At 38.5% G+C, this 26,720-nt stretch overlaps 1 protein-coding gene across 2 annotated transcripts in view; it reads right to left on the reverse strand.

Annotated features, from left to right (window-relative positions):
• Positions 1-23,375, reverse strand: part of TBC1D32 (TBC1 domain family member 32) — a 98,030-nt gene extending 74,655 nt beyond the window's left edge. The window contains exons 1-13 of one of the 2 annotated variants that reach the window (XM_088139995.1): positions 23,230-23,375; positions 20,197-20,351; positions 18,352-18,513; positions 15,457-15,634; positions 12,535-12,606; positions 10,765-10,890; positions 9,590-9,668; positions 9,397-9,500; positions 9,242-9,303; positions 8,287-8,431; positions 4,211-4,270; positions 2,851-2,950; positions 1,972-2,082 (exon numbers count right to left, since the gene is read on the reverse strand). In XM_088139995.1, coding sequence (XP_087996121.1) covers positions 1,972-2,082; positions 2,851-2,950; positions 4,211-4,270; positions 8,287-8,431; positions 9,242-9,303; positions 9,397-9,500; positions 9,590-9,668; positions 10,765-10,890; positions 12,535-12,606; positions 15,457-15,634; positions 18,352-18,513; positions 20,197-20,351; positions 23,230-23,232 — 1,357 coding nt within the window. In that variant the 5' untranslated portion in view covers positions 23,233-23,375. Of the gene's footprint in view, positions 1-1,971; positions 2,110-2,850; positions 2,951-4,210; positions 4,271-8,286; positions 8,432-9,241; positions 9,304-9,396; positions 9,501-9,589; positions 9,669-10,764; positions 10,891-12,534; positions 12,607-15,456; positions 15,635-18,351; positions 18,514-20,196; positions 20,352-23,229 lie in introns of both variants that reach the window. The other variant, XM_088139991.1, reaches the window with a different exon arrangement.
• Positions 23,376-26,720: the final 3,345 nt, after the last annotated feature.

Raw genomic sequence — 26,720 nt, forward strand, 5'->3', positions numbered from 1 at the left:
CAATATTTTACACTACAATTATTTGGTAGTGAATAGATGGGTAGCACTAAAAAGAAAAGAAAAGAAAGACATATGGTGGTCCAATCGGGGTCAGTATGTATAGGGTGAGAAAGTTAATCTTTACTGCGGGCCATCTGTTTTTGGTCATAAAATTTCCAGCTAAAAACTATGAAGAGGGTAGGCAAGATATAAATACTTGAACATGGTTGAGTTAACGCACTAAGACTAATCATATTTTGGCTTAAATATTATGCAAATCAGGACAATGTTATATACAATCATAGTTATATACAAACTGGGAAATGCAGATTAATCTATGGTTTGTTAACAATCCAGAACATACATCATGATTAGAATCCTCCCAAATTTCAATAAGTCAACCAGAACTCTTTCCATTCTGTGGAAAAACTATGATGGATCCAGCCTTCTCCTATCTCTTGCTAGGAGAAATCTAGTTTAGAATCCTTGTAAATTCTTGTAAATAAATACATGATCAGATGTAGCCACACCCAAATCAGCATCACTCCATATCCCAGGCTGACTTTCCTGATGACTCAGCATTGTAAGAATCATTTAGAAAACACCCAGTCCAATCAGTGAAGACACTTGTATTTCTCTCTTTGGAAACTATTCTCACTTCCCTAAAAAAAAGCCATTAATTCAAATGGGTTTAATCAAGCAGCTGATGGGGAGTAAAGGCCAAACTCTGCTGTGAAATCCCAGGGATTCTCAAAGGTTAAAGTCCGTAATGTATTTAGGTAGCTAAGTTTGAGAAGTCTTAGTAGTATAATCTATGGTTTGGTTTATTTTAAATAGTAATTCATCACTCCTGACTCTTCTCTGCTGGATTCTTTAATAAATTAATTGAGTTGAAAAGTGGAATTGATTTAATTGTACTGCTTAGCCTGGGGAATGGTTTATCTACAGACCCAACCAGGAATCTCCATTCTTTACAGGGTGATGGGCGTATTGCAACTTGATGTTGCCTATCAGCTTCTCCTGCCCACCATCCCATAGGCCACTCCCTGATTATTTCTGTCCTTGCTCTGACCCAAGTGAGGACATTTCAAAACAAAGCCCTTGACTGTAGCCATCCATTATTTTCATTTGAAGTCCAGAAGCATTTTGGGAAATAATAATGGTGCTTGTGGCCATGATTTTGCCTTACAGCAGTGTTTCTCAACCTTGGCTGGCTGGGGAATTCTGGGAGTTGAAGTCCACCCATTTCCAAGTGGCCAAAGCTGAGAAACACTGCCCTACAGAATGCGAGCATCTCATATTTCATTGCCTTGAGCTCATGAACTAAATATGATAGACATACAGAAAGATATAAATCAACACACACACGCGTGTTTGTGTGTATGGATTGGGTGGGCACGTTGGGACCTCCTGCATCAAATGGAAGACTCCAGTGCCACACTTACCTAGTTCTTTATGCAGATTAAAGGATAGCTCTGGGAAAGAGTCTGTCCTTTTCTGGAGGTGCAATCCTATGGCCTGCATTCTTTTATGTTCAGGGGTAGGTTTAGTAAGGATTATAAATCACACAAGTGATGGCAGCTTTTCTACCTCTGAATTATATGAGAAAGGGGGGTTGGTGAGCTTTCTTACCGAACAGGATTACAAGTGCATACATTCTGATTGCCACAGTAAACTATAAAATGAAATGATCTCTTTGCAGTCATGCTGGAGAAGGGAGAGGAAAATATAGGACCCCAAGACTTTTTGCTATGTGCATATCAAGATTACATTTACTGTTAACTGGATTATTTTTTCCACTCTGTCTTTTGCTGTTGGCACAGCCTTGTGTGTGTCCATAAAACTTATACTTTGTTTTCCATCCTCTCCCACAGTATTATCTACTTATTTTTCACAGAAGAGAGATGAGCTTAACATACCCCAAATGGAAAACCTTTGGGAAAAGCAGTCATAAAATAAAACAAATTGTCATCTTTTTCATTAAGTCCTTACCTTTTCTATTTTTCAGCTGAATAGGAAAGAGTCTTCTGCCTTGTTTATATATTAACAATCTGCCTAAGAGGCTCAGGGAATGAACAAAATAAATATATTGCAATTCTTTTCCTGTGTAGAAATTATTTTGTTTATTACCTTAAAAGAAAAGACAGCTTATGTCAATAAACATGTTTTCTCTTGCTCTGCCCTTATGTCCTAGTGTACAAAACTCCTATTATTAATGGATAATGTTTATAAATTTTATACAAAATACATCTGATAACAACAGCTGGTTTCAACATTTCAAGGGGAAACCTTTGTAAAATAGAGACAAACAATCTGAAAAATGGATGTGGGAATTTTGAACCTGAATATATCCCAACAGTCTTAAGCCAGGTCTCGCCAGAATGGAATCTGCCTACCCCATCCATCATATATGGAGGGCTGGTTAAGATTTCCACCCTGTATCTGCCAAGCATGCAGGGGAACAACAGGCCTATTCTGTGGTAGCCCCCTCAGTCCCCTACATCTGTAGACCCCACAGTCCCCTACAAACAATTAAAATCAGTATTATTCTAATGAGCCTTTGACGCCAGCTGATCTTATTGTGGGCATCTATCTTAGTTATTTTATATATCTTCACTACTTTATTCCCATTCAGTTTTGTTGAGAAATTTCCACTTTTTTTGTTTTGATGTTACATTTTGTTTTAGGTGTTATTATACACTGCCCAGAGCCTTTCAGGACTGGGATGGTTTAGAAATGATGATACGTAAAGAAATAAAACTTGCCATTAAAAGACATATTGGCACACCACTATTCACTGTATTAGAACAGTATAAGTAATAAAAGGATTTTTAAAATATATATTATATAGCAGATGGAAATAGCACATACTATTATGTGATGTGGAAAATGAATTAAACGTTCCTGATCCATTCATTGCTGGTTCACAAGCTTCCAAATATGAAGCACACTGTTCAACAGTTGCAATGATCTGAAACATAAAATGACAAATCATATCAAGCCTCATAACAAAGACCCTGTATTGTACAATTTTTCTAGAACCTCCAAACAGTGTTTCATCTCATTTCGATCATTAGCAAAGTTGCACTTAATGTGATTTTGCCTCACCCCAGTACACTATCTGTACAAAAGATGCATCTAAGTGACAAGATGAAATATATATCTGGTCAGTCACTCCCGCCCTGGTCATCTCTCGGTTAGACTATTGCAATGCGCTCTACATGGGATTACCCTTGAAGAGTATCCGGAAGCTACAGTTGGTTCAAAATGCAGCCATGCAGACAATTTTGGGTGCCCCAAGGATGGCACATATAACACCTTTACTGTGGGAGCTGCATTGGGTGCCAGTTTGCTTCCGGGTCCAATTCAAGGTATTGGTTATTATCTTTAAAGCTCTACATGGCATGGGTCCAGGTTACCTGAGGGACCTTCTCATCCCCATCACATCAACCCATCCCACCCAGTCAGGCAGAAAGAGCATGTTGTGGACCCCATCAGAGAGAGAATGTCAGCTGGCGGGGCCCAGGAGGAGATCCTTCTCTGCCATTGCCCCCGCCCTTTGGAATATTCTCCTCCCATTGGTGCGGTGGGCCCCTACCCTCCCAGCTTTCTGGAAAGGATTAAAGACTTGGCTCTGTCAGCTTGCATGGAGTGATAAGAGCTCTAATCGATCCTCGGGGTGGCTGGCGCCCTGATGACGCTCCCTGAGCTATTTGCCAATTCCCATCCTTTTTGGAATGTATTTATTATTTATTTAAGATTGTTTTTATATTGTATTTTAATTGATTTTATCTATTCTGTACACAGTCCAGAGTCACTTTTTAATGAGATGGGCAGTGACAAATCTGATAGATAGATAGATAGATAGATAGATAGATAGATAGATAGATAGATAGATAGATAGATAGATAGACAGACAGACAGACAGACAGACAGACAGACAGACTCTCTGTAAATATATCTAAAACGTGAAAACTGCCTATAGGTCCACATTGGTACTTAAGTAGAAATGATGAATTATCTGTATCTCTCTGAGTTCAGTTGAAATTGATAGCATACACATGTCATTTCTTTTATTGATAAGAAAGTGCCTTAACTCTGGATTTCATTAAACCCAGTGCCAAAATGCCCCCAAAGCATAATTCCCCAAGACATTTTAATTAAATGAAATAGCATTCTAACACTTAGAATTTTTGAAAACTACCTGAAAATCTGAGTAGCACAGACTTACCAAAGATTTATATTTCTTTTCAAGTAGCCTTAACACTACCGTTCTGCTGTAGTAGGCATGCTAATACGACAAAGCAGAAACATAATACAGTTAACACTTGTTTCCGAACAAAGTTTTATTCAATTCTTTCTTCAATTATTACAATTGATATTGCAACAGCATTGTATAAACAGGACATAGTATATATTAACATAAATTCAATTCAGTGCAAGATCAGAAATCAAATCCATTTTAATGAAAACGGTCACCTTTATAGGAAACCAAATGAACATACATTGCACAATTACACAAACACAGTAAGAGGAAATCATAAATAATAGCTATAGATGTTGGTCTGAAGACAAAATAACAATAAAAAGATTTGCTGGATCATACCCAAAGTTTTCCACTTTAAAAATAAATAATCATTTCACATTTGTTTAAAAAGATGGTGCAAAATTCCCAGGAAAAAGAATATTCTTATATTTTCATTTCCATGCCTATTTCTTGATGCCACCGATAATATTTTCAATTACACTGCAGAATTTACAAATGTATAAAACAATTTGGCTGCATCCAGCAAAAGTCTCCTATAGACACACCATACTTCTGTCAGCAGGTTTCTGACCTAGTCACTGTTTTCTTATTTTGAATCTGCAAAGAACTATACATAAATTATTAGTGTGCATGCAGATTTACTTTTACGTTTGTGCCATGGAGAAGCTGTGTCAGCTTCTCTTCGGCTTTTCAGTGAGACAACCTTGAGGTGGCAAACTGCGTTGCTTTGGGCATGAAGCGAATTGGGCTGCTGCACTCCCAACAGATCTACCTCCATAGGCATTAGTTATGGGCCTAGTGTGGGCACACAGGAACCAAACACCGGAGCTAGATCCAAAACATTGATTTAATCTGCTTGGCCCTCTATGGCTTGGGACATAGGTACTTGAAGAACTGCCTCTTTCAGACAGAACTGGCCCTTTGCCTCGAATGGGGCTAGTGAGAGTGAGATGAGGGGAGGGGGAGCAAGAGCACATAGTTTTTCAATTTATGCTCCATCCCTGTGGAACAGGAAGATTTGGATGCTATTCTCTCTGAGGGCATGCAGAAGTATTGGGATTAATAAAAATCTTCATATATTTATACTAAATACAATTGCCTGGTGAAAGCGTATGTGTCACTGAATCCTTATGTGAGCAAAAGCTGGCCCAACCAGATAAACAAATACACTGATCCTTCTAACCTCTCAAGATGTGATTGCTATCCTTGTCCAATTTCAACAACTATCGGTTCCTCTATGAAACTGTCTGGGTACTTGAAAATGAAAATAATTCACTTCTAGGAAGCAGGAGAAAGCCCTTTAAATGCTTGCAGCTGGCAATTTCAACAGGGAAAAACACTATTAGAACGTAAGATTGTAAGCAGTGCCCTGCTGGATCAGACCCTTGGCCCATCTCATTCAGCAATCTATTCTTACAGTGGCCAACCAAGTGCACAAGCAATTCCACTAGTCTCTCAGCAGAGATGGTCTTCAGAGGCTGATCCACCACTGATCCTCATGACTTCCATGAATTGGTCCAACCCCCTCTTTTGGGGCCAGCCATGCTGGTAGCCAGCAACACATCTTGTGGTAGGGAGTTCCAAAGCTTATTTACATGTTGTGTAAAAACAATACCTTTAGTCTGTCCTGATTCTTCCAGGATTCAATTTCATTGGGTGACCCCTGGTTCTGATATTTTGGGAAGGGGAAAATAACTTCTCCTTATCTGCTTTATCCACACCATGCATAATTTTGTACACCTCAACCATGCCCCCTCTCATTTGCCTCCTTTGTAGTCTAAAAAGCTCCTAATGTGATAACCTTTCCTCATATGGAAGTTGCTCCAGCCCCTTGATCATCTTAGTTGCCCTCCTCTGAACCTTCTCTAGTTCCACTATATTCTTCTTGAGGTTTGGCAACCAGAACTGCACACAATATTCCAGATGCAGCTGCACTATTGATTGATATAAGGGCATTGTGATATTGGCACCTCTATTTTCAATACCATTTCTTATTATCACTAACATGCTGTTGGTCTTTTTTTACAGTGGATGCACACTGTGACAAACTTCACAGTGCCTTCATCGAACTGTTTACCATTATTCCAAGACCTTCATCCTCATCAGTCACCACTAGCTTTGATCCCACTAGTTTGTATGAGTAGTTAGGATTTTTGGCACCAATACACATTACTTTACACTTGCTCACATTGAATGACATCTGCCATTTTGACACCCACTCCCCTAACAGGCAGAGATCCCTTTGAGCTCTTTGCAGTCTCTTATTGTTTTACCACTCTGGACAATTGAGTGTCATCAGCAAACTTGGCTATTCCACTAGTCACCCCCAATTCCAGATCATTTAGAAATATGTTTAAAAAGCAGTGATCCTAGGACAGAACTCTGGAGGACCCCACTAGTTACATCCGTCCATGGTGAGAAATGTCCATTTACTCCTATTCTTTGTTTTCTGTTCTTTAGCCAGTTGTTTATCCATAAGAGGACCTGCCCTTTTGTTCTGTGGCTATTTAGCTTACTGAGAAGTCTATGATAAGGGATTTTATCAAAGGCTTTTTGAAAGTCTAAGCAGATGATGTCCACTGGCTGAATGTTTACTAACACCCTCAGAAACTATAGATTAGTTAGACAGGACCTTTCCTTAGTGAAGCCATGTTGGGTATTCTTGAGCAAGGCCTATGTCTCTAGATGCTGGGTAATTTTATACTTAATTGCAGTTTCTACTATCTTCCCCAGAATAGATGTTAAAATGACAGGCCTCTAATTTTCTGGATCTCCCTTAAAAATTAAGGGAGAAAAATTAAGCCCTTCTTAAAAATTAGAATTATGTTGGCCACCTTCCAGTCTGCAACTGCAGAGACTGAGTATAGAGACAGGTTGTATATTTTAGTTAGAAGTTCCACAGTCTCAGCTTGGGATGGATGCCATCAAGGCTTGGTGATGTGTTTATGTTAAGAAATGGAAGTTACATGGAACTGTTGAAGTCAAGACAAGATCTGGACAACCAAGAAAAATCTACCTTGAAAGTGGTCATTTTTGCAAAAAAGCACCAACAGATCACTGCAAATGACTGGCTAAAAAGTTTAGGTGATACTGGAGTTGCTGTCCACAGGCCCACAGTAATGTGTAGACAGAAGAAAGAATAGATTCAGTTAAATATTAACATATCTTAGAAATTAATGTCCCACCATTAGTAGGGGGGAAAAAAATGAAGTTGAAAAGAGGATGGATATTTCATCAATACTTTTTGTAGAGATACACTTTTGCTTAGTCCATTTGCACCAAGATAAGAACCTTGGAAGAGTAACAAAATTAGACTATTGCAATGTACCCTACATGGGGCTATCCTTGAAGAGTATCCAGAAGCTACAGCTGGTGCAAAATGCAGCTGCGCGGGCAATTTTGGGTACCCCAAGGATGGCACATGCAACACCTTGGCTCTGGGAGTTGCATTGGATACCACTTTGCCTCCAGGTCCAATTCAAGGCATTGGTTATCACCTTTAAAGCCCTACATGGCATGGGACCTGGCTACCTAAGGGACTGTCTCATCCCCGTTACATCGACCTGTCCCACCTGGTCAGGCAGAGAAGGTATATTACGGACCCAGTCTACAAAAGAATGTTGACTGGTGGGGCCCGGGAGAAGAGCCTTCTCTGCCGTTGCCCCCACCCTATGGAACACTCTTCCCCCAGAGGTGAGGCAAGCTTCTACAATCCCGGCCTTCCAGAAAGGGGTGAAGACCTGGCCCTCCCAACTCGCATGGGGCGTGAGGAGGGGTAACCAACCCTGGGGGTGGCTGGCACCTTGAAGACGCTCCCGCAGGTTAACAACCATCAATTACCATCAATTATTTTGGAAGATGTTAGTTATCAATTGAACATTGGTATTTTAATCAGTATTTTAACCAGTATTTATTTTTGTTTTTATTGTAAACCGCCCAGAGTCGCTCATTGAGTGAGACGGGCAGTCATTAAATTTGAAATATAAATAGAAACATAAATAAAATAAGATTGAATATGAAAAATATACATTATTCCTTACCATCCATTTTTTAAACCACACAGCCTTGAGATCAACCAATGCCAAAAAGTATACTGGATCCCAAAATTTGGAAGAAATAGTCTGAGTTAAATTATGATTTACTGCCAGAAGGGATAAAGTACTCTCCATTATTTCTTCCATGTATCTAAATAGATTGGAAAGAAAGAGCTTCATAAATATCACAATATTGGCATAGATGCTATTTGCACCTAAGCTTTTGGAAAAAATGTAATTTACTATTTTTGATTTTACTCATTAATAATGTAATTTTAAAAGTCTAGAAACCATCTCATTCCACCTTAGACCAATCACTCACAAAAGAGAATTAAGACATTTAGACTACTGTATGTAAAACTGGAATACTGTGAATCTGTTTACTGGGAAAGAGTGCTTACATTATGAAGTTAGACTGGAAGAAGAATTTAAATTAGGCAGAATGTCATTGTTCAAGCTGAAATGAACCTAAGGTCAAATCAAAAGGAAAAGCAGTTTTGATTCTAATAGCACCATGCTGTGAGATTAAAATAGCGACATCAAATTTCAGTGGGATACATTCCTAAGTAACAAACACAAGACTGCAACATAAATCTTCAAACGTATCATGTGAAACCCGTTGCAAGTAGGCAAATAGCACAAAGATTGGGGGAGGCAGTCAGAAATAAAGGATCTTATTCCCTTTACAGGTGCTCAAGTTTCATACAGACTTATGACAGCTCACATTGCAACTACAAGTAAAAAGCCTTTTCACTACATTGAGACGAAGGCAAAGCATATGATAACCTAAGCATATTTCATCATCCCTATCTATCAATCAGCATAAGGAAACTGGAAACACAAATGAAAACAACCACAACCACATTAATATATATATATATATATATATATATATATATATATACACATATACACATATACACATATACACACACACACACACACACACACACACACATACTTTTCCGGATGACGTATCCAAAAAGAAGAGACTTCCCTCTGGTATTCATTTAGGAGTCGCATCTATGAATAAAAGGATAATTGTTCTTTTTTAAAACCCTTGATCAAAAACATCTTAAATAACTAAACAAAAATTAGAAAATAAGTATATTGTACCTTTTTAAGTAAACGTATTATGTCTGGGTTACTTATGTCAATACCCACTGATACAGTAGGAATGTAATTATCTTCAGCAAGAAAGTACGCCTCTAAGTACTTTGCTGTAAAGAGAAAAATAATTGCCAATTAATTTAAGAGGCAAGTTAAAATTGTGGTCATTGGTTTCTGAAAAGAAGTAACTTGAGTTCACCTAAGCTTGTATAGAGTTCTCTTGTCATATTTAATGGAGAGGAGGAAAATGTCTTGGCATAGAATTTCAAGACTTTATCCTGTAAAAACAAGAATTAAAGCCAGGTTACTAGGCACAGACATCTGTTAACAATGATGATCCCAAAATGATGAAACAAGAGTTGTAACATCAAAGTGCAAGCTCCACCATTTTCTACATGCATCATGACATTACATGTGAGTGCATAAGAGCTGTAATGCAGATTTAGTTATTTGCCTTCCCTTGGTCCCACAGCTCACCTGAATTACTAGGGTCATGTAATCTTAGCCAAACCTGTACAACAGTCATTGCCATATATTGCTGGTCTCTTTGACTTACTTTTTTCCCATTTATATCCTGTCTTTCCTTCAAGAATCTTGAGGAGTCTAAGATGGTTGTTGGTACCATGATTATTAGTAAGATTTATAGTGCTCCTTTCCCCCAGAAGCAAAACTCCTCCAAGGTGGAGTGGGCTGAGACAGAGAGACTTTAAGTCATCTACTGAGCTGCCATGGCTGATAGACTGGAACTGGGGCCTCCCAAGTCCTATAGTCCAGCACTGATCTACTTCATAGGTTGAGAGAGTATTACTATCCCAAATAAGTCACATGACTGATTTAGGACTTGGGTTAGGATTCTCTCAACTGAAATTCAAAACTAAGTATGACATGACATTACATTGTCTCCCACAGCTCTACCTTAATATAACTCCAGATGGAGCTCATAAATACAAATCAAGATTTTCCTTTCTAAATTAAATACTCTCCAATGGCTGAAAATTACGGTGCAAATGTATCAGCTACAATGGATTAATCAGAACAACATTCAAGTTTATATACACACAAAGCATTAACTATTACACATTACTAACACATTAGTAATCTTGCATCTAATCTTTCTGGGGCTCTGGGAAGTTGCTCTGCTCTAATACAAAGAAAATTAAATCCTACAATATTATGATATTACAAATGATGTTTTCCCCAACACTGAAAAAGTCATAAAAATATGCATGTCTGCTTCTTTAACCATACTCTGACAATCACTCTGAACTACAAATTTCTAACAAAGATGATACAAGTGTCTGGAATTTATACACCATATAAATTACAATCAGATGAAATACTGGTCAAGAATAAAAAGCCTAATAGCATCTTTACACTGAAACTGGAATCAGGATCTGAGAGTGCTGTTGCAAGATGTTTATGTAAGCTACTCCAACTCTCACAATTTAAAATATCAGATGGGGGTGCAGAACACAAGGTTTGTATGGCTTCTTGGCGCACCTAAAAATCAAAGAGAAGTGGGTGAAAAAAACTGCATTATCAGAATAAAGATATATTAGAAACCTACAATAAAGGCTATGTCGAAAATCTATTTCTACATCATCACCCTCACAATTAAGAATGATGGAAAAAATATTTCTTGGCCTTTTTCCTTTGCATAACTCTAACTTTTGCTATACCTTTTTGTACTTCCCTCTTACCTCCCTGTACCCCTTTTGTACAGACCCTCTTTCCTCCCTTATTTAGCCTCACACTTTCCTCTCAGTCTGTCTTCCCAAATTCTGCACAGCTTGTCTATGACTTCCATCTCATCTCCTCAGTTTCAGCACTGCAGCAGAATTGAGTCAGCTAACTCAAGATGGACTGGAAAGCCTTCCCTTCCCTTCCCTTCCCTTCCCTTCCCTTCCCTTCCCTTCCCTTCCCTTCCCTTCCCTTCCCTTCCCTTCCCTTCACACACACATATTGTCTTGACAGTTTTTCTCTTTCTCCTACCAGATAGCAGCTACCTACCAGGCCTTAGTCTGATCTCATAAAGCTAATCAAGCTCAGACACTGTGAAATCCCAAGGCTGTAGGCTAGAATGGGAAGTCAAAGAGCATCCTCGAAGAAGACAATGGCAGACCATTTCCTTAGCCATGTTGTTGGCAAGAAAACTACCTGGACCATCCTTTCCCACTATTGGGAAGATTCAATATTGCAATTTCAATTCAACCTAAGAATGCAATGCCAGCCATTGTTCTGCTCTTTTATGGAAAATGAAATTAAGCAGGATAATACACTCAGACTCTAATAAAGATTTTGTAGAGTTCAGTAGAGTCAATGAAATAAATTATGCACTACCTACTGAAAACAGAAAAGGTGAATTTTACAGCTTCCCATATATTAGTACATAAATGTTCAACAAATGAGATTCGGACTGTAAGAAAGGTCCTGATACAAATATTTCAAACTAAAAAAGTGTATTTTCTCAACTGGAGATCAGATCATGTACTTATATACTCACTCTTCCCCTTCCATGCCTGTTTTCAACACCTGTAGTCCTGTTTCCAAACTGGGCAATTACAATGCTTCTTTCATTAAATGGAATTGGGGAAACAGTTGTTCTTGGCTAACTAAAACCAATGCTATCTGCTTAAAGAGAGGTGGGGTTTTTTTGTTTTTTGTTTTTGGTTCCCTGACAAAATATTGATCATTGCAGATTTTATCCATTTTTAGTCTCAAATTTATGCACATAGTTTTGCTACACTACATTCCCACTTCTACTGAGTAATTTTTAGCAAACAATTGACACCAAAGAGGCTTATGAAAACTATCGCAGGGAAAGGTGTAGAAGCAGACTATGCTTAAAGTAGAAGATTGGGAAGAGGAACAGGCTAATCCAGTGGGGAGCAGATTCTGTCCAGAAGACATATATTTCCATCCATCTGCCAACTGCTATCTTCATACCATTATCACATCCTCACCCCCTTCACCCTACCCTATGGTTTTCCTTGAGTTTTATGTTTTTTAGATTAAGAACATGAAAGAGCTTTACTGAATTGAGAAGCAGTTCACCAAATATGAGCTTAACACATGACAAAACCAAGCTGCATTTGCCTATGCATGTGCAAAAGAGAATAAGAAAACAATTCTTTTTAAACTTACCTCCTTAGGTTGCATGGGATCAAGTCTTTCTACAAGCAGCTGTAATTGTTCTTGATTCATAAAAGTGTAACTCTGCAATATATTGTAAAAAACAGTCAAAGCCAACCGACTGAAACAGACTTTACAGGATTTAGATCACTATTTTAAAAAATGGAAGAACATATTTTAATTGTTAAATCTTAAAAAAAAAAAACCTAACTTTTATGATAAAACATTCAATGAAGTGATCTAACAGAGTATTTGGTAGGGAAAAAAAATATTTTAAACCAGTCTCTTCCTCCATAACAACCCCATGAAGTAGGTTGGATGAGTGATTGGCCCAATCATTCACTGAGCTTCACAGCTATGAATGGACCTTGGTCATTCTACTCTTAGTCTAATACCTAAACTGCTACATTTTCTTCAGGACGAATACAGTTTATGCACATTCCTGCAAATATAATGTAAATCCGCCACCCTACATATTATTTAGAGAGGTGATGAGCTAGCTGCAGCCATATTTTAAAGATTTGACATTTCTATTTGTTTACAGACCTCTTTCTCTTCTGTTCTGCACAGTTTTTTGGATTACACCTTTTATCTCTCTGTATACTTTCTTTATTCACTCCATTCCATTCTCTCTCCTCGTTGTCAATTTTCCCTTCCTATTTTGTGAACTGTTATGCCACTGCAGTGGATGACAGAGAGAGCTATGGATATTCCAGGTGCCCTCTCCCACGTTACATAACTGTGAAGATATGCAATTTCATTCCATTCAGCACTGCAGTTAGTGAGAAATCTTTAAATGGGAGAATATTGTGTGTGCCCCAGAGTTTCTGTAAGGCACTCTCATGTATTGTGTCTTCCGCCGAAGAAAGCGCACGTCTCTAAAAATCAATAGGCCTCTAGACTTCGCTTTAAATGGAATAGATTTTATTTATTGATTTTATCATAACAGTTTCAAGAAAATACAACTTTAAGTCTAACAGCATAAATTAGAGAAAACAATCTCTCATTGCTTTTGTCAGCAGTAAACAGTAAGAACACAAAGAAAGAAATGCCCACTCTCCACTAACTTCAGTGCAGAACCTATACGATCATGCTGACATCAAGGTATATGGGCAACAGACCTAATATAATATGGTACCAAATATATAGACCACTCTTGGCTTCCATATCACATCCCAATTTCTGCTCATTTTGACTGTATAGTGTCAGAAATACACACAAAATTATCTATACTGTAATCAGGAGAAGGATATCCATTCTTAACTTCACATATTCTCCACTGACACTATCCTGATTCACTGCCTCAGGATACCAGTTTATTTCTGAAAGTGGCACAGGGAGAGATTGAGGACACTGGTAGGAAGAAGAACAAGACATAGCCTGCATATGCACAACCTTCAACTAATACAAATAAATGCATATAGAAGTACAGATCTGTTTACTAATAAAGAAAAGCTGTATGCCTTCACCATTCATATGGTTAAAAGAAACTGCACCCAGGGAATTGCAAACACCTACCTGATCACTAATCACTGAGCTTGCTAACCCTGAAGCATATCTGTAAATTGGCCAGTTCAAAACATTGGCCCAAAACATTGTTTCAGAACTAGCCTGTTCTCATCTCCAAGATAGATCAGCTGTATCCCCCTTGGTAACCCGCATACCACCTTGATGCTGGTATAACCTTCTTTTCTCCAGAGGCACTTGTCAATGTGGTTGGGCAAAGTAATTAAGTTCTCTGCTGTTCTTCCTAGCACTGTGTCCTTTCTTTTCTAGTCCCCAACTCCTCTTTCCAAAGGGTATGCTTTGGTTTGCTTTCCTGTCTTTGCAAGCACCTGTTGCTTCAGAATGTATTTGGATACATCATCTGTTGATCTAACAGGAGTACACAGTACTCTAATTTGACTAACAGCATGAAGCTTTTACCAATTTTTGAAATGATAAACAGCTGGAATCTAATGAACAACCTATGCTCAAGACATTTTTTTTAACTATCTGAAACCTGTTTTCTGTTCAACTCGCTATAAATCAGAATAATTCCAACAATTATGCTCTATTTTTCTTCTTTTTCCTCTCAAAAAATTTTTTTTTTCAAACTTATTGTGTGTGCATGTATTTTTAGCTTTCCCGGTGGAGAGCCCTGCCATTTCCACCCTGCCTCATTCCTCGGCATATGCTTACTTCTCTAATTCCCATCTTTTTTGATCTGGTATGGCAATGAAAACCAGCATACCAGTCCAAGGGCTAGGAACTAAATATATTTATTTTTATTTATAGTTCAAATTTGTCACTGCCTATCTCACTGTGAGGTGATAAATATATATATATTAATTACACTGTTTTTCTCTTTTGTAATACACATGCTTCTGGGTGTTAGAAATAAAGTCTGTAAATTTGGATATGAATAACTTAAGGTATCTACTGAGATGTAGAGCATGGATCTGCAGTGTGTAGGCCTTTGGCAAACATCCAGTCATTTCTCTATCTGTCTGAAACATATACAGTATATGAATTTGTGTATACAAGTGAGCAAAGGATGAGAGTTAAAATTCCCGTTGGCACATTGATGTTCAGTGTGGGACTACATCATTTTGCCAATCCTTTTCTGCTAAGGATATAATTGCAATCCAAAGCAAGTTTTGGGCAAATATTTCAGGATAATGGTTTTCCACCTTTAAACAACCATGATCTAAAAAAGACTCAATCAACTACCTTGTCCATATTCAAAAGGAATACATTTTGGAGGCTGAATAGTGAATTTCCTTTTTCTCCCTTACAGTCTTAGAACATTAACTCTGAGTCTGTTATCTTCAACACTGTTGCATAGCTCCAAACAGTCAGTCAGTCAGTCAGTCAGTCAGTCAGTCAGTCAGTCAGTCCCCCTCTCTCTCTCTCTCTTTTTCTCTCCATCCATCCCTTTGTACAATTTCATACCTGATTAAAGGAAGAATCACTATCAGAACAGTTATCTGCATAATAACTGTTGGGTGGTTCTGTTTTTACTTTTCTTTGCATCTCTTTGTAGCGCATCTGATCTTCTTCAAATTTGTTAATCAGAGATTCAACCACAACCATCATGACATTCTTCAGAGAATGCATCATTTCTCTATACCTTCAATCAAGAAATTATTAAAAATTAAGCCAATTAAAATTCATGAGTTGTATCACATACAAACCAGCCAGCAAATCTCACTGAAACCAATGAGGTTTAGTCCTGCCTAAAGAAAAATATACACCAAGAAGTAAAAATGCAATCTCACATATATCTATTCAGAACCAAGTCCAACTGAGTCCAGCAAGATTAATTTTCATATACTGTATAGGGGTTCAGAATTGTATATCCTGAGTTCAAAATATTACTTTCCACTAAACCAGTTCTGGATAATATAAAGGTGGACATTATACAACATTTCCTAAACAAGAACACCCTGCTGTATTCGAAAACCCAAATTGGTATGAGAAGAACATACCATCCAATATTTTGGATTCTAAAATATTTAGCAGAATATAGGCATGATAGCTAAACATTACAAAAACATTACGATTATTTTTAGGTCTTGCAATTCTTAGAAGAATGTATTCAGCACATTGTAACCATCTGTGCATTTTGGTTGGGGTTACTGTTTATATCAGCTTGTGATTACAACTGTATTATGCTCTAGCAGATTTTAATGCTGCTATTTATGTATTTCCCCAAACAAGATTTCCACCTCTTGGAATTGTATGCTGTATTAATAAACCAAAGAGAAATATATGAATGCATAATTACATGCATAATTCTGCTGGGATTATGTAAACATAAGAAATTGTCACAGAAGCTTGTGACATACTAAATAAGATGAGTTAAACAGAAGGCTTGAGATATTTTATACCATTTTCCAGCACAGAATATGAGAAAAGGAAGGAAGGAAGGAAGGAAGGAAGGAAGGAAGGAAGGAAGGAAGGAAGGAAGGAAGGAAGGAAGGAAGGAAGGAAGGAAGGAAGGAAGGCAGGCAGGCAGGCAGGCAGGCAGGCAGGCAGGCAGGCGGGAAGGGGAAGGCGGGAAGGGGAAGGGGAAGGGAAGGGGAAGGGGAAGGGGAAGGGGAAGGGGAGGGAGGGAGGAAGGAAGGAAGGAAGGAAGGAAGGAAGGAAGGAAGGAAGGAAGGAAGGAAGGAAGGAAGGATTTTTAAAACTGCAAAAATATCTTTATAGAGGCTTTAGAATTTGCTTTGGATATTGTATAATTACAGGCCCTCATACAGGCACGAATGGTGCATGACTAGAAGATAAACAATATCTGTGCTTTTTAATGACTTACTTCTTCCATTAAAAAAGAAAAAAAGAAAAAGAACCTTGCCTAGCTGGCTCAAAATTGACATGCAATTCCTGAATGTAAATAAATGGCTTATTAAAAATACAGCAGGCCACATGCTAATTTATAAAAGCAATTAAGTACTGATTAAGTAACAGAGTTTTTCACAATGACATTTCTAATTTCCTTTTACAGAACATGGCCATCCACATATCACTGAAATTACTATTAAAATGTTTGTAAGATTGATCTCATCATTAGAGTTTCATTGAACATTCCTGCAAAGGTTCTTTTTGCTCTTGGTATTTCTGCCTTTCTATCATACATACTACTGCCTGCCAGCTGTATATCTGATTTTACTAAAAGCAATTCACCTTTCCAATAGTATTTTTTTTTTTGACACAAATGTTTTCTCTTATGTTGAGAAAGAAACATTTCAGTAAGCATATTAGTTTTTTCTGTTAATAGATATTGCAGTTTATAATATAGTTCCAATTTTTAAATGGTTGCTATAGATTGCTAAAACCATAAAATCTAAATTCTAATTGAAAGACTACCCATGTGCGCAAGAATACTAATGTGTATATGGCACTGCTATGCTCACAAAGGCAGTGGCACATCTATTAACGTTATCCTCAGTAGTGAAAATCTCATTTAGTAATCTTAACACTTAACACTTAAGAGTACTCTAGATCAGGAGTCCTCTCTTCTTAAGTCCGCCTTGGAGTAAGAAAAGATGCCTATGTTTGACTAGTAAAAAACTGAAGAGATCTAGTTTTATATGCCTACTTCTTTACAGTAAGGTATTCTGCATTATATAATTGTTAAGACAGGCAAAACTTTCATACTGAAAAATTAGCTGTACTTTTTTCCTTCTCAGTTATTTTTCAGAGACATTTTTTAATGTTTGCTTCACAACCTGGAGGAGATTATATTCAGAATACATCCTTCCTTTGTTCTATTATTTTGGGGAAATCTTGCGTAGCATAGCTTGACTATATTTCTCACACTGCTTTTCCTAGAGGTATTTGATGTAATAAAGAACAGTGAAGTTGAATATTGTGATTTGCTTTAGAGGAAAACAGGGATAGAATCATAAACCTGCATGGGGCCATTTTAGCAATCAATACTAAACCTTTGTTCAGTGCAGAAAAGCATACGTTGCATAATGACAAGTTTAATGGCCAGGGACCCTGTCACTTTTCAGTAGTTCCTATCTGCCTGAACTTCATAACCAAAGAATGTTATTTTGAAAGCACAGAAGTGTTAAGCCAGTGTATGTATATGAAATAGGAGCTACATACTTATTTGAAAACAGGCAGCTTTCTTCAAATATGTAAAGCCAACAGTAAACTGATAAACAAGGAACAAGGTAAACAAGAAGGCAGAAATACAATTTTCAAAGTAATTATGATATTCAGAAAAAAAAATAAGGAGTGTTATCAGGCACTTGAACTCAAAATAAGGAGAATTGAACAATTTAATTAGTCATTCTCTTTTGGAAATTGAGTTTCAGATGCATTTCTACATATACTCACTCCTTTGATTCCCGAGTCTTTTTAGTAACATGCTGTACAAGAGTGTCATAATTTGAACCTTCTCCCTGATTTTGGGCTGAGGTACATTTTTCAGTTTCTTCTTCTATTACGGACCCCAAGATGTTACTGATATATTCTCTAAGATATTTTACAAATTCATAGCTGTAAAAACAATTAAAATGTATCAAACATTATGCTACATTTCAATTTGTCTTTTTAACAATAAACTTATTTCAAGTTACTGTAAGAATATTCCACAACTATGGTAAGGAGTACATGAAACATTAGTTAAGAAAATTTTGGAAGAATTTCAGAGGTGAAGTGAAACTGGATATTAAATTCACAGAAATTTAATAGCATTTAAGACCTGTACGTCAACTGAAAATGCTGAATGTCTTTTTCATTAATTAAACAACATGATTAGCTAGAGAATCTGATGGTTGGAATAATACAGGAAATAAATCCAAGGACCCATTGGATGCCATATTCCAAAACTTGAGATGCTGCAATTCATATCTATTAGGAACAAAATTTACAAGATTTATACATAAAAATCAGGGCTTTCCAAAGTAGCTTGTCATATTTTGTGTGTGTGTGTGTGTGCACGCACACACACCTTCAAATCACATGACACCTGGTGACTGCCTGGACAAGTCCCTGCAGTTTTCTTGGCAAGATTTCAGAAGTGGTTTGCATTGCCTTCTTCCTACAGCTGAGAGTGACTGGCCAAAGATCACACAGCAGGCTTTGTGCCTAAGGCAGGAATTACCACTCACAGTTTCCTGGTTTCTAGCTTGGTGCCTTAACCACTACACCAAACTGGCTCTCTTGCTCACCATTAGTCACTTGAAAAAGAAAAAATAATGAAACTACAGGTAGTCCTCACTTACTGACCACTCGTTCAGTGACCATTTGAAGTTGCAACAAAGTTGTTCTCAAAATTCCAGCCTTCACACCACCCCGTGGTCACATGATTGCAATTCAGAGACTTGGTAACCAGCTCACATGACAGTTGCAGTGCCCCACGGTCACAACTGCCATTTGTGACCTTCCCTACCGGCTTCCCACAAGAAAATCAATGCGGAAGTCAGCAGGGAAGGTTGCAAGTCACTCCTTTAAGTCCCCTCAACCTCTCTGTGCTTGCACAGTGCCCTACTTCCCCTGGCCTCCCTGCACTCACACAGCACCCTGCTTCCCCTGGCCTCCCTGCGGTTGCACAGCATAGCACCCCGCTCCCCCCAGCCTCCCTGCACTTGTGCATGGCCTGTGCTGGGCCTCCCCCACCCTCCCCCACTCCCTGGCAGCACCTCCTGCTCCTTACCTGGGACTCCCGCTGCTTCCTGCTTAACAACCCATGCATCTTGGGGTTACACTGACAATGGGGAATGTTGGGATTGCCATCACTAAATGATGTAGTCATGCGAGGTCATGCTTTACGACCACTTTGCCATCATAACCTGAGGACTACCTGTACTGCCATTTTAATAGATTTAATAGATACCAGAGATGGTCTTTATTTTTCTTAAGGAAATACAGGCAACTACACATAGGTGGGCAGACAAATCGTGTTATGGCTTGGATTTTTAAAAGATAGGTTTATGTTTTCTGATAACTACTGTATTAATTTTAAATTTTGTTGTTTGCCATCCAGAGGCTTTCAAGATTGGGTCAGTCAAGAAAAATGGATAATAAATAAATATTATCTGCATGATTGTAATATATTAATTGTTAAATCAACTGCCTCATATATAAATAACATTCAGGAGTACCAGACATTATCTTCAGGAAGAGTTTCTCTTTTAAAGTTATCACAATATCACTTAAATCATGTAAAAAAATATATACTTATGAAAGTTTTCATCTGTTTCTTCCAAATGGAGTAGAATCTCTTCTGCACACTCTACCGATGGTGCTCCTGTGATTTTCTCTTTGACACTTTGCAATAACTGTCTGAGCATAGGCTGCAAGAGAGCTTCATCTTCACAAGAAAAATGAGACATCTACAGAAAGAAACACGGAAGCAAAATATGAGAGTTCTACCCCTCCTAGATCTTATTAACCAGCTACCAAGTAAATAGAACCTACCTGTCTGATCTGTATATCCTGTGTGGGGATGCTGAAAGTCCTCCCCCCCCCCCCCATCAGAGATTCAGAGATCAGAAATTACAGTTTTTCAGTTATGGCCCTATCCTCTGGAACAGCCTCTTTGGGAAATCCATATAGCACCATCTCTCCTGGTATTAAAGAAAATGTTAAACATGGGATTCTTCAGGAGAGAATGTTTCAGATCATAGTTGAATGGTGACACATATTAAAGAGTTATAATAGTACATTTAATGGTGTATGGGTTTCAATTTATCATGGGGTTATATTTCACTGTTTTACACTGTAAACTATCTGGAGTCCTTCAGGAATATGGTGGTATAAAAATAAATAAATAAATATTACTTGTATACACATAGAAGCCGAACAGTATGAATAATACCCTAAAGATTTAAAAAGGAAGTCACAGGATAGGGGTATCTCTATTTCTAGACTCAGATATTCCACCTCCTTCTGCAGCAAGAGAGCAAAAGGCAGAAGAGGAACCACGTGCCCAACTTCAGGGGGAAAGAATGGAATTAAAAATGTTACCCGCTAATTAGTATAATTGATATAGTTCCCATATAACTCTAAGCCAAAATTCTATGAATCTGGGCTTACTTCTTGCTTCATGACATCTAAACTACAATCAAATGTTTACAAACAAAACAGGATTCATAACCAACACTTTAATTTTGTCTACCAAGTACATGAAAAATGGAAAGTGACCATTAGAGTACCAAATCCTCCTAATCGTCTTGTCTGGCTAATAAAGAGGAGTCCCAACTAAAGATGGCTTGCGCCTCTTTTGACTTATTAGGGCAGAATTTGAGGTTCCTTTCCACAATAGCCAAGTTATTTCTTGAAATCAGCATAAATATTTTTATCATTTCTCAATTAATAATTACATTGTTAATTAATCAATTATTAAGAGAGCCTGTTTTATTTGTTGGATTTCTCCCCTGCCCATCTCCCCCACAATAGGGGACTCTGGGCGACTTAAAAAAACATTAAAACTATAAATATATATAAAATACATAGTACATCCAAAATTAGAACAATACTAAAAAAGAAAAATCCAAGAGGATGGAAAATCAGGCTGCGGACAGCTGGCCACTATGGGGCTAGTCATCCCCCTGCTTGAAGTATTCCCTCCCCACCCCAGGCCAAGTGGCAGAACCAGGTCTTCAAAGCCCTTCAGAAGGCCAGGAGTAAGGGGGCCAATCGCACCTCCGGGGGGAGAATGTTCCAAAGGGTGGGGGCTACCGCAGAAAAGGCCCGCCTTCTGGACCCCGCTAATCGAAGTTCTTTCACTGAGGGGGTCCAAAGCATGCCCTCTCTGTGTAATCTGGTGGGACAGGTTGAAGTCATGGGGAGAGGCGGTCCCTTAGGTAACCTGGCCCCATGCTTGGTGTAGTTTGGTGTAGTAGTTAAGGTGCTGGCCTAGAAACCAGGAGGCTGTGAGTTCCAGGCCCTCCCTTAGGCAGGAAAGCCAGCTGGGTGACTTTGGGCCAGACACTCTCTCAGTCCACCCACCTCACAGGGTTGTTGTTGTGGAGAAAATAGGAGGCAGGAGTATTAGGTATGTTTGCCACCTTGAGTTAATATATAAAAACAGTGGGATAAAAATCTAATAATAATAATAATAACTTGATAAGATTTGACTTATCAACTGATCAACATTTGATCATTTAGTAACTACTAAATGGAACAACAAAGGACACCCCCTCCCTAAAAAGAAAAAAGGAAAGAAAAAACATATGTAACTGAAGATGTGGAATAATAAGTGGAATATACGATCCCAGTTGTATTTTGTCTCTGGCTGAGAAATAATTAGAATATAATCTAATTGTTTTCCAGCCATGGATATGGCCAGTTTAGAGTATATCCACAGATTCTTGCTAGAGATTTGCTGCACTGCATATCCTAAATGAGCAAAAATTTCATACAAGACTGAGAAGGACAGTAGGACAAGGACATCACTTGGAATTATTATTTTACCATTTTTACAGCCTGTCCCGACTGACAGGAATTACTATAAATAGAAGGCACGTGCAGTACAAAACGTTATTCACTTAACAGAGAATAACAACTTCAGTAAGACAATATTAATTTCACTGAATGAAATTCACATTCCAGTGAAGCCATAAAACCATAAGCAGCCATGGGAACCTCTTGTGAACCCAGTTAGTACCTGGTCACTACAGGGACACATACAGGTTGGGGGGGTTGGCAACAATATAGAAGTAATTTATCCCTGCATTCTTTGGAGATATTAGCATATGGTCTTAGGGGCTGATCTCCCATCCAAGTCCTAATCAAGCTTAATCCGGTTTAGCTCTTCCAGTATCAGCCACTGTCGATTAGGCGCTGCCACCTGCTGCCATCAACCAGCAAATGTAGAGTACCCACTTTTTACAAAAGGGGCAAGCTGAATTTGGCTTAAGTCCCACTGAGCCCAGTAAGACTTCCTTCCAAGTATACTCATCACACTTGAAGTATCAAATTGCGTGCTGACATTCTCTTGATTTTAAGGGGATGAGCTTGGAGTTAACACAATGTCGGGAAGCCAAGCAAGAAATGCGAGACCCACTAAGGAGGGCAATGACCGGGCGATGACACAACGCTGAAATATCAGAGTCCGCCGCTCCCTTGAACGCGTGGATGTAAAAGCACCCCAAGTGGGGTTTGATTATGGAGCACCGGACACGGGAAACAGGACAATGATTTTGAAATCTCAGTAACACGGATAACCCTATGGAGTATCAGCGGCTTGGATGGGGAATTAGGATTTACCATTCGTCTGTGTTTTGCTGAGCACTCCAGCCAGTAGCTGGGAATCCGGATCCCTGGAAAATGCCCGGGCTTTGAAGCTAGGCGGATCCGGCGATGGCGGCAACGGCGGCGGCAACAACAGCGGATGAGAAAGTAGCGAAGCACTCAGGAAGAAGAAACGGGGGCAGTGCTTCCGCGCCAGAGTCGCTAGCACAAACGCCACGCCCCCCTGTGCTCCTATTGGCCCAGGCGAGGAAAGGGGGTGTGGCCAGTAAGCATCTATATAAAGATGCTGCTACAGCGTGAGTTAAGGCTGTTGTGGTAGTGCTGGGGCGTGTAGTTTGTTTGGTTCTTTCGTCAAACACTTTTGTTACTCCCGTTCGAGTGAGCGATCCTGTGCAGTAGTAAGGCTCTGTTGTTGTTTTCCTCTAAACCCAGTTTATTATTCCCCACACTATGGGGGTTTACTCCAGGGCAAGGGCAAGCTTCTGCTTTTTTCCCCTTCTGTATACAAATGCTCATTGTGATAATAATAATAATGTATTAAACGTGTATGCTGCCCGACTCAACACCTCTGGATGATGATCTTGCTCCAGAGTACAGACAAAACATGGCTTTTTCTTTCCATGTAAGGTTTTCTAACCATTAATATTTTAATGATTGTTTTTAGTTTGGGTTGTTTTGTTTTGTCTGTGTTTTTAATTGTTTTAGTTTAGTGCAACATTTTGTAAGCTGTCCAGAGTCTGCTAGAGTGGGTGGCTAGAATAAATTTAATGAAATTCTAATTATATAAATTACTTTAATCATAATGGTCAAAGTACATGATCTTTGCCAGAGGAAAGGAAATGTACTTATTCCCCCAACCCCCCTCCCCAAAAGTCATTTTGCCCCTTTAGGGGGCAGAATAAGGGCAAGGTGAAGTTTTTGGAGTTTGGGGGGGGTTATTTTTTTCAGTACACAATCAGAACTTATAACCAGACAAAGTGTCTAGACTTATGTCAGAATAAAAGGATTGTGCAAAATGGTTTTGGCCCAAACCATTTTGAGTGTTCTTGAAATGAAATACCTTTTTGTTTACATGATCAGCAGAAATGTGCCCATTTCTGAGCAGCGCTGTCTGAAATCTGAAGTGTTGTCTTGGGTCTGGCTTGTCCTTGTTTAAAGAAGACATCCTGACTTGGCTAATAGGCAGCTGATGTTGGTTGAGGTTTGGTGGGTTGATCTGGGAGAGGCTGTGCAGGAGATGAGCCATTCTGGATCCATCTGCTTTTAGTGAAAAAAGAGCAGGACTGCTGCAAGGCAACTGTGCCTAGACTAGCCAACATGGAATTGTTCCCCACCATCCCATATTTGTGTTTTGTAGTTTCAAAGCAATGTAGAGGAATCGATGCTCATAGGCAGTTCAGTTCTTTTAAAGATTAAAACAATATTTCTTCTTTTGCCCCTCCCTGTAAGATATGCTTCTTATTTGGGGAAGTAATTTCTTTCAATCAGGTATTGCTTGTGTAGTTCTAATGGTGTTCTGCTTGTTAACTAGATACCTTAAAGGAACCCTTTACTCCCTTTTAAACAGATGTTTAAAACCTTGCCTACCTATAAACCTGTTTTAAACCTTGCCTACATATAAAAAGCACGCTCCAAGAATAAGCCATGATAATGAGAGAAAAGCTGATAGAGATGTGGGAATAATCAGATCAAGGTATGTTAGAGAAGATCGACATTTATTATCCACCAACCCTTATTTGTGCATGGGAGTTTCAAAGGAATGTAGAGGGGTGAATGGTTAGAGGGAGGAGAGAAAGAGAAAGGGGTTCCTCTACTCCCTTCCCCTTTGCTTTTCAGTTCAGTTCCTTTAAATATTAAAAGGCTATTTCCTCTCTTTTTCCCCCCTCCTCAAAAGGTCTGCTTCTTATTTTTGGAAGTCATTTCTTCCAATTATGTATTGTGAATATACTTGCAATCCTGCACTGTTGTTTTTTTAAATATGCACCTTAAATAGAGCATTTATTCTCTTTTAAACATAAGTTTGCCTTTAAGGCTTCCATCTGTCCCTTCTATGGGTAGCTGGTAGCTGCATCCAATCTTGCCTGCCTATAAAATAACCCCACTCATGGAACAAACCATGATTGCAAAAGACAGACAAGTGGATAACAAAGGGAGATAATCAGAAGGAAGGCTGGATCAAGGTATGTTGGTCAGTGAAAAAGACGGTTGGCATCTGCAATGAGACTTGGATGTTAATAGATCTCTCTTGCAATGGCAGCACTAATACCAACTCATGAATTGTGGTGGATGAAGTTGAAAGAAGACATTACAAACACACACCCCATGAAACAAATGGGAGTGGAAAAGAATTTGTTGATTCTATATCCAGGTACCCCACTCTCTTCCATCAGGAAGAGAAGATCAGGAGGAAAAGACATTGCCCCATCCTAAATCTCATCCCACAACTGTGATAACATTGCAATATGGTGAGTATGAGTAAGCTCTAACAAGTTTCATTCTTTTAAACTCCGTTTGAAATTTCTCTGTTATGAAAAGTTTTGACTAATAATATCTGGGACTTTTGAAATGTTAAACATGCACTTTAGTTGGAAGTATGCCAAATTAATCCTCAGTAAGATTTGTTCCTCTTTATAAATGATCACAAGAAATGTCACAAAGCAATGTTGTATCGTAAATATTATAAATGGGACACTTTTCAGCAGATGGCTCCTCCAATAATATGCAAGTACATTACAATTAATACATATTGGAAAGAATTATGCTGCACATGTGTTATATATCGCTCAAGATTATATAGTTGTAATGCCTTTGAAGAACAGTATCTAGAGGCATAGTTGTATGTGTATGTGTGTGTGTGCGCGCACGTGTGTGTTTACTGCTGATATTAGTTAGGCTGCTTTCTTTAGAAGACTGCTTACCCAAAGATGAATATCTACTATAACATGGTCAAGGTTTGGAAGTCTATGAACTAGTGTCTCAACACTTAAAAGATCTGGCCGTTTGGGTGACTATGTAATAGCAAATCTGTGAGCACAAAATTAAGGGACAGATCTTTTTGTCTTTAGTAGCTGAATCTATTCTATTTAATTGATTATTTCTCCACCTTTCCATTTTTCAAAGGATAGGCTTGCTTCAGACTTCCCAGTTACCTGCTGAACTCTGGGCACTCCACCCTTTGATCCACTCTGGACTATGAATTCCGTTTGATGCTTCAGCTTTGTTTCTACTTTGTAAGTGTTCAGCTTTGTTAAGCTTTGTAGGTGTATTGGCTTGGCCTCTGGACTCTGCTTTCAATTTGCCTCTAAGTTCAGGGGGCTTGTGGCTTTGCACTCCTGTTCTTGTTAGCAGCCTGGTCATTTGACTGTTCAGCCAACATGGGATAGTACAGTTAAACAAGTTTTTAAACAAAAAAAAACACCAAGTAACTTTGAATATAATAATAACATATGAGACTCCTTTCTATTCACTCAGATAATTTTTTCTAGTCCAATATTGTCTATTATGAT

This window comes from Python bivittatus, unplaced genomic scaffold, assembly GCF_059951505.1.
Source record: "Python bivittatus isolate LINGU-HERP-01145 unplaced genomic scaffold, Pbiv_v1 ctg000020_np1212, whole genome shotgun sequence".
In the NCBI taxonomy this organism is placed as follows: domain Eukaryota; kingdom Metazoa; phylum Chordata; class Lepidosauria; order Squamata; family Pythonidae; genus Python; species Python bivittatus.